Source organism: Leptonychotes weddellii, chromosome 9 (genome assembly GCF_054177405.1).
Source record: "Leptonychotes weddellii isolate Sample4059 chromosome 9, ASM5417740v2, whole genome shotgun sequence".
Taxonomy (NCBI): domain Eukaryota; kingdom Metazoa; phylum Chordata; class Mammalia; order Carnivora; family Phocidae; genus Leptonychotes; species Leptonychotes weddellii.
In genome coordinates this window covers 33882331-33891218 of record NC_138377.1, presented here as the reverse complement: position 1 = coordinate 33891218, position 8888 = coordinate 33882331, and the positions used below count along the sequence as shown (strand labels likewise).

The window sequence follows — 8888 nt, the reverse complement described above, 5'->3', positions numbered from 1 at the left end:
TTATGTCATCTATGAACAAAAATCATTTTACTTCTTCCTTTCCAATTTGGGTTTTTTTGTTTGTCTACTTCCCTAAGTGCTCTGGCTAGACCTTACAATAGAAGTTGAATTGGAGAGAAACCATATTTGATACTAATGATAATGATAAAATGATATATGTCAGGCACTAAGCTAAGTATTTCATATTTGTGTCATTTACAATGTGAAAAAAAATAGATATTATCATCCCCATTTTAGAGACAAGGAGAATGAAGCAGAGACTAAATAAGTTGCATGAGATCACACATCTAGAAAATGAGAGACCTGGAGTTTGAATCAGATATGTGTGACTTCAAAAACTATATACTGTCCTATATACTTTGCCTTTATGTCAATTACACAAGCAGTGCCATTAATGCATTTTCCAAATTTATGTATTTTTCATTTGCTATGTAATATTCATTTAGGTATATTTTTTCCCTCACTGATTTATTGCAAAGGAAGGAGACTTATCTAACCAAAATTTACATTTTGTGGCTATTTGAAATTTTAAATATTTGCTGTGTGGAAAAAGGCTGAGTATAAAATCTTTAATTAGAGCAGATCAATGCTCTATTCTCCCAAAACTGTGATAAAATCCATCAGGAGAAGTCATGGGTGACTTTTGGAGCTTGCATCATAAATGACAAATCAGCTACACAGAGATTCTTTAGGCTCAACTTGTATTTTATATGAATTACTAATTAAAACCAGACAGAGTGCCTATATTTATGTGATGATGCATGAAAAATGAAGATAAGTAATTTTGTATTTGTCTTTTAAGAGAAAATACACCATTATAAGAAAAAGCATAGATTAGCATCCTTCTTGGCATATACCAAAAATGATCCTATTTATATGAAAGAACTGTAATTGCACAAGATGTACAGAGCATTAGTTTGGCAAGAAGATCAACCTTGTACTCTGGTGTATGACTTTGACTTAAATTTCCTTATCCTTTGCATAGTTTTATAGTCACTCTTTCATTTAAGATTCTTTTCTTTCCTAAAATACTTGCTTCTTTGTTCAACACTTTTTCAGTAGTCCCAAGAAATTAGCAGCAGCAACAAAAAGCTCACTTCTGGAAGAATTATTAACTAGTTCAAGAGTTAGATGATGGGGGCGCCTGGGTGGCTCAGTCGTTAAGCATCTGCCGTCGGCTTAGGTCATGATCCCAGAGTCCTGGGATCGAGCCCCGCATCGGGCTCCCCGCTCGGCGGGAAGCCTGCTTCTCCCTCTCCCACTCCCCCTGCTTGTGTCCCCTCTCTTGCTCTCTCTCTCTGTCAAAAAAATAAAATATTTTTTTAAAAAAGAGTTAGATGATGAAAAAAACAACAGCAGGAGTGGTAGTCTTGCTTATAATGAGGCTTTTTAAAGGTTCAAGAAAATAAACAGTTCTAATCTGCTAGATTCAGTATAAATTTCTGATTATCGTATATACCTATTTCTGATTATTATGGATATAGTATGCTTCCCTGCATACTCTATGTAGAGATAGACCTTACAGTTAGAAGGCTCTCTGTTAAGCACTAGGTGATATAAATTTGTATAAGACTTGGAACCTTCCAACTATGTTTTAAGAGTAGTTGAAACATAATAGAACTAGCTTTGTAACATAAGAGCTATCTGAATAATTCAGAATTCTGTAGAAAGAAAAAATTAAAATAAGTACTTTTGTCCTGTATTGTGATATAGCTACACAATAACAGAATAAAGAAAGTTGAAACTAATGTCATTGAGGAGAATGAAAAAAAAAATGGCACAAAGACAAATAAATAACATAGAGAATTAAGGAAGTCAACTTTTAAAATGGAGACAGACTTCTCCCAGCTGCTGCTAAGGTACTTGGTCCTTCTAAGGAAGCTAAGGCCATGATAGGGTGAGGCCCTCACTTCATCCTATACCAGCATCCAATGCCAGCAGCACCAGCCCAGCACCTGCCTGTACAATGGCCTCCATCTCAGCGATCACCTGCATCTACTTGACCATCATCCTGCATAATGATGAGGTGATGCAGGTCAGGGAAGATAAGATGAATGCCTTCATTAAATCACCTGGTGTAAATGTTGACCCTTTCTGGCTGAGCTTGTCTGAGAAGTCCCTGGCCAATGTCAACATCAGGAACCTCATTTGCAATATTGGGGCTGGTGGATCTGCCCTGGTAGCTGGTGCTGCACCAGCAGGAGGTCCTATTTCCTCCACCATTGCTGCCCCAGCTGAGAAGGAGGTGGAAGTGAAGAAAGAAGAATCTGAGAAATCTGATGATGACACGGGCTTTGGTCTTTTTGACCACACTTCTTCTGTAACCTGTTCAATAAAAAGCTGAACTCTTGGGGAAAAAAAAAAAGAAGTAGGAGTGGTAGAGACAGAACTTGCAAGAGACATAAAAAGAAAATAAGTTCTTCATATAAGAAGAAAATTACCTGGCAATGAATGAGTAGGAAATATTAGAATAGTACCTAACATTGAAAATATGGAGGTTTAAATACTATATTAGGGTCAGAGGTAGAAATTTTTATATTTTGAGCAAAAATAAATAATGTGAAACTTTTAGAAAGAACATCATGCATCTGCATCCTTTTCATCAGACCCATATTGGGAAGGGATTTGCAAATTCAGACTATGAGATGGAAAAGAGGCAAGATTGTAAAGCAAAAACTTGTCACAACCCAAGAATTGACTGGTAATAGGTAGATAGTGGTAGCATAAGTTATACCAATATAAATAATAGTGAATGCCATGTTATTGAAAGCATTCAAGCAGAACTTGAGTGACTATATGTCACTATATATCAGGGTGGCATAGAGCATAAAAAATTAGAATAAGTAAATGACTTTTAAGCTGCATTTTAAATCCAAGATATTATTTTTCTAGCATGTTAATTTCCTTTGTTTATATTGCTTTTCCTGATTCTGTTCCCCTAGTTATAAAAATTTCATTTATTTCTCTTTGTTGTAAATATCAGTTGCAAAATCTATCACTATGCCTGTATTTACTACTGCATGTTATTTACTGCAGTAAAAATTATGACTAAGGAAATACAAAGAGTGGAAAACATCCTTTCAGGAGATAACATCTCATTAAATATGCAACTTGTGTCAAAAATTTCATGCTATTATAGTTTTTTCTTATTATAGAATTAAAATATATTCTTTGTAGAAAATTTAGAATTCAAATGAAATATAAATCATCCTGTGGGCTAAGGAAAGAAAACATTTTTTTAAACTCTTCTCCCTTCCTACTCTTTCATTTTTTGGAACAGAGGATTAATATTATAACTTATATGGTCTGGAATGCTGCTAGGGCATACTTTCTAGTGGCCAGAATCACTGCATTTTTAAAAGTTAAACACACCTTCTGTCATGTGAGGACATAGTGAGAAGACAGGCATCTATGAGCCAGTAGGTAGGCCCTCACCAGATACCAAATCTGCCAGCATCTTTATGTTGGACTTCCTAGCCTCCAGAACTGTGAGTGAATGACAAGATGGAAAAAATCACCTCAAAAAAGAGAACAGGAGGCAGTACTGACTGCCAGAGACCTAATCAGTATGGACATAAATAACATGTCAGAACTAGAGTTCAGAATAATGCCTATAAAGGTACTAGCTGGGCTTGAAAAGAGCACAGAAGACACTAGAGAATCCTTTTCTGGAGAAACTAAACTAAAATCTAATCAAGTCAAAATTAAAAACACTATTAATGAGATGTGATAAAAAATGGAGGCTCTATCTGTGAGGATAAATGAGGCAGAAGAGAGAATTAATGATATAGAAGACAAAATGATAGAGAGTAAAGAAGCTGAAAAAAGAGAGCTAAAATACTACTGGATCACGAGGGTAGAATTTGAGCGATAAGTGATACCATAAAGTGAAACAATATTAGAATAATTGGGATCTCAGAAGAAAAAGAAAGAGCCAGGGAGAGAAAGAGGGAGAGAGGCAGAAGGTATATTTGAGCAAATTAAAGCTGAGAACTTCCCTAATCTGGGGAAGGAAACAGGCATTCAAGTCCAGGAGACACAGAGAACCCCCCTCAAAAATCAATAAAAATAGGCCAACACCTTGACTTATAATAGTGAATCTTGCAAATTTCAGAGACAAAGAGAAAATCCTGAAAGCAGATTGGGACAAAAGGTCCCTAACCTACAGGGGTAGAAACATTAGACAGGCAGGAGACCTATACACAGAGACCTGGCAGGGCAGGAAAGACTGGCATGATATATTCAGGGTGCTAAATGAGAAAAATATGCAGTGAAGAATACTTTATCCAGCAAGGTGTTATTCAGAATAGAAGGAGAGATAAAGAGCTTCCAGGACAACAGAAACTTAACAAATTTGTGATTACTAAACCAGCCCTATAAGAAATATTAAAGGGAATCCTTCAGGCGAAGAGAGATCCCAAAAATAACATAGACCAGAAAGGAGCAGAGACAATCTAAAGAAACAGTAACTTTACAGATAATACAATGGCACTAAATTTGTATCTTTACTCTGCATAAATGGGCTAAAGGCCCCAATCAAAAGACACAGGGTATCAGATTGGATAAAAAAGCAAACCCATTGATATGCTGTCTGAAAGAGACTCATTTTAGACCCAAAGACACCTCCAGATTGAAAGTGAGGAGGTGGAAAACCATTTATGATGCTAATGGACATCAAAAGTAAGCTGGGATAGCAATTCTTATATTAGACAAATTAGATATTAAACCAAAGACCATAATAAGAGATGAGGAAGGATCCTATATCATAATTAAAAGTCTATCCAACAAGAAGCTCTAACAATTCTAAATGTCTATGCCCCTAACATGGAAGCAGCCAGTTATACAAACCAGTTGATAACAAAATTAAGGAAACACATTGATAATAATACAAAGACAGTAGGGGACTTTAACACCCCACTCACTGCAATGGACAGATCATCTAAGCAGAAGATCAAGAAGGAAACAAAGGCTTTGAATGACACACTGGACCACATGGACTTCAGAGATATATTCGGAGCATTCCATCCTAAGGCAATAGAATACACATTCATCTTGAGTGTACATGGAACACTCTCCAGAATAGATCACATACTGGGTCACAAATCAGGTCTCAGCTGGTACCAAAAGACTGGAATCACTCCTTGCATATTTTCAGACCACAGTGCTTTGAAACTTGAACTCCATCACAAAAGGAAATTTGGAAAGAACTCAAACACATGGAGACTAAAGAGCATCCTACTAAAGAATGAATAGGTAAACCAGGAAATTAAAAAAGAAGTTAAAAAGTTCATAGAAACAAGTGAAAATGAAAACACAATTTTTCAAAACGTTTGGGATACAGCAAAGGCAGTCCTAACAGGGAAATATATAGCAATACAAGCCTTTCTCAAGAAACAAAAAAAAGGTCTCAAATACACAACCTAATCTTACACCTAAAGGAGCTGGAGAAAGGACAGCAAATAAAGCCTAAACCCAGTAGGAGAAGAGAATTAATAAAGATTAGAGCAGAAATCAATGAAATAGAAACCAAGAGAACAGTAGAACAGATCAACGAAACTAGGAGCGGGTTCTTTGAAAGAATTAATAAGATGGATAAACCCCTGGCCAGACTTATCTAAAAGAAAAGTGGAAGGACCCAAATAAATAAAATCATGAATGAAAGAGGAGAGATCACAAGCAACACCAAAGAAATACAATTATAAGAGCATATATGAGCAACTATATGCCAACAAATGAGGCAATCTGGAAGAAATGGATGCATTCCTAGAAACATATAAACTACCAAAACTGAAACAGGAAGAAATAGAAAACCTGAACAGACCCATAAGCAGTAAGGAAATTGAAGCCATCATCAAAAATCTCCCAACAAACAAGAGTCCATGGCTAGATGGCCTCCCAGAGGAATTCTACCAAACATTTAAAGAATTTATAACTATTTTCTGAAGTTGTTTCAAAAAAAAAAATAGAAATGAAAACTTCCAAACTCTTACCGAGGCCAGCATTACCTTGATCCCAAAACCAGACAAAGAGCTCACCAAAAAAGAGAATTACAGACCAATATCTCTGATGAATATGGATGCAAAAATTCTCACCAATAACTAGCCAATAGGCTCCAACAGTACATTAAAAAGATTATTCACCATGACCAAGTGGGATTTATTCCTGAGCTGCAAGGGTGGTTCAGCATCCACAAATCAATCAGTGTAATACACTACATTAATAACAAGAACCATATGATCCTCTCAATAGATGCAGAAAAAGCATTTGACAAAATATAGCATCCTTTCTTGATTAAAACTCTCCATAGTGTAGGGATAGAGGGTACATACCTCAGTATCATAAAAGCCATCTACAAAAAGCCCACAGTGAGTATCATTCTCAACAGGGAAAAACTAAAAGCTTTTCCCCTAAGGTCAAGAACATGACAGGGATGTCCATCTCACCACTGTAGTTTAACATAGTACTAGAGGTCCTAGCCTCAGCAGTCAGACAACAAAAAGAAATAAAAGGCATCCAAATTGGCAAAGAAGTCAAACTCTCACTCTTCGCAGATGACATGATACTCTATGTGGAAAACCCAAAAGACTCCACCCCAGAATTGCCAGAACTCATACAAGAATTCAGCAAAGTGACAGGATATAAAAATCAAAGCACAGAAATCAGTTGCATTTCTGTACACTAACAATGAGGCAGAGGAAAGAGAAATTAAGGAGTCGATCCCATTTACAATTCCACCCAAAACTGTAAGATACCTAGGAATAACCTAACCAAAGAGGTAAAGGATCTGTACTCTGAAAACTATAGAATACTCATGAAAGAAATTAAGGAAGACATAAAGAAATGGAAAAATGTTCCATGCTCATGGATTGGAAGAACAAATATTGTTAAAATGTCTATGCTACCAAGAGCAATCTAAACATTCTTGCAATCCCTATCAAAATAGCATCAACTTTTTTCACAGAGCTGGAACAAATAATCCTAAAATTTGTATGGAACCAGAAAAGACCCTGAATAGCCAAAAGAATGTTGAAAAAGAAAACCAAAGCTGGTGGCATCACAATGCCGGACTTCAGTCTTACTGTCTTGATGATTTTACAGCATGGCACTGGCACAAAAACAGACACATAGATCAATGGAACAGAACTGAGAACCCAGAAATGGACCCTCAACTCTATGGTCAACTAACCTTTGACAAAGGAGGAAAGAATATCCAATGGAAAAAAGACAGTCTCTTCAACAAATGGTGTTGGGAAAATTGGACAGCCACATGCAGAAGAATGAAACTGGACCATTTCCTTACACCATCCACAAAAATAGACTCAAAATGGATGAAAGACCTAAATGTGAGACAGGAATCTATCAAAATCCTAGATAATAACACAGGCAGCAACCTCTTTGACCTCGGCCACAGGAACTTCTTGCTAGACATATCTCCAAAGGCAAGGGAAACAAAGGCAATAATAAACTATTGGGACTTCATCAAGATAAAAAGCTTTTATGCAGCACAGGAAACAGTCGATAAAACCAAAAGACAATCCACAGAATGGGAGAAGATATTTGCAAATGACATATCAGATAAAGGGCTAGTACCCAAGATCTATAAAGAACTTATCAAACTCAACAACCAAAGAACAAATAATCCAATTGAGAAATGGGCAGAAGACGTGAGCAGACATTTCTCCAAAGAAAACATCCAAATGGCCAACAAACACATGAAAAAATGCTCAACATCACTCATCATCAGAGAAATACAAATCAAAACACACTGAGATATACCACCTCACACCAGTCAGAATGGCTAAAATTAACAAGTCAGGAAATGACAGATGTTGGTGAGGATGTGAAGAAAGGGGGACCCTCTTACACCGTTGGTGGGAATGCAACTTGGTACAGCCACCCTGGAAAACAGTATGGAGGTTCCTCAAAAAGTTGAAAAAGGGGCGCTTGGGTGGCTCAGTTGGTTAAGCGTCTGCCTTTGGCTCAGGTTGTGATCCCAGGGTCCTGAGATCAAGCCCTACATTGGGCTCCCTGTGGAGAGCCTGCTTCTACCTCTCCCCCTGCTGCTCGCCCTGCTTCTGTGCTCTCTCTCTCTCCTCTCCGTCAAATAAATAAATAAAATCTTTAAAAAAAGTTGAAAATAGAGCTATCCGATGACCCAGCAATTTCAGTACTAGGGATTTACCCCAATGATACAAATGTAGTGATCCGAAGGGGCACCTATATCCCTTCAATGTCCACAATAGCCAAACTATGGAAAGAGCCCAGATATCCATCAAGAGATGAATGGATAAAGAAGATGTGGTATATATACATATATAATGGAATATTACTCAGCCATCAAAAAAATGAAATCTTGCTATTTGCAAGGACATGGATGGAACTAGAGGGTATTATGCTAAGCAAAATAAGTCAATCAGAGAAAGACAATTACCTTATGATCTCATTCAAATGTGGAATTTAAGAAACAAAACAGAGGATCATAGGGAAGGGAGGGAAAAATAAAACAAGATGAAATCAGAGAGGGAGACAAACCATAAGAGACTCTTAACCATGGGAAACAAACTGAGGGTTGCTGGAGGGGGGGGGATGGGAGAATGGGGTAACTGGGTGATAGACATTAAACAGGGCACATGATGAAATGAGCACTGGGTGTTACATAAGTCTGATGAATCACTGAACTCTACCTCTGAAACTAATAATACACTATATGTTAATTAATTTAAATTAAAAAAAAGTTAAACACAGGATGTGTTTTTCTTTTTTCTCACACCTCCAAATAGGAGACAGTAGTTATAATTGAATCCAGGCCTTTTTTGAGAACAACCTGTTCTCCTCTTTCTTCTCTTCTGCCACTAGAATCTAGCAGGTCCCAAGATGCAGGATGGGCT

The 8888-nt window shown here is 37.0% G+C and overlaps 1 protein-coding gene across 2 annotated transcripts; it reads left to right on the top strand.

Annotated features, from left to right (window-relative positions):
- Positions 1-1966: 1966 nt before the first annotated feature.
- On the top strand, positions 1967-2349 carry LOC102726509 (large ribosomal subunit protein P1-like). 2 transcript variants are annotated; one of them, XM_081829676.1, is made up of 2 exons: positions 1967-2035; positions 2114-2349. In XM_081829676.1, exons 1-2 carry the CDS (start codon positions 1967-1969, stop codon positions 2342-2344), a joined length of 300 nt encoding a protein of 99 aa, XP_081685802.1. In that variant the 3' UTR covers positions 2345-2349. The 2 variants fall into 2 exon arrangements, with proteins under 2 accessions (XP_081685802.1, XP_081685801.1); XM_081829675.1 differs by having other exon boundaries at positions 1967-2349.
- The last annotated feature ends 6539 nt before the right edge of the window (positions 2350-8888 follow it).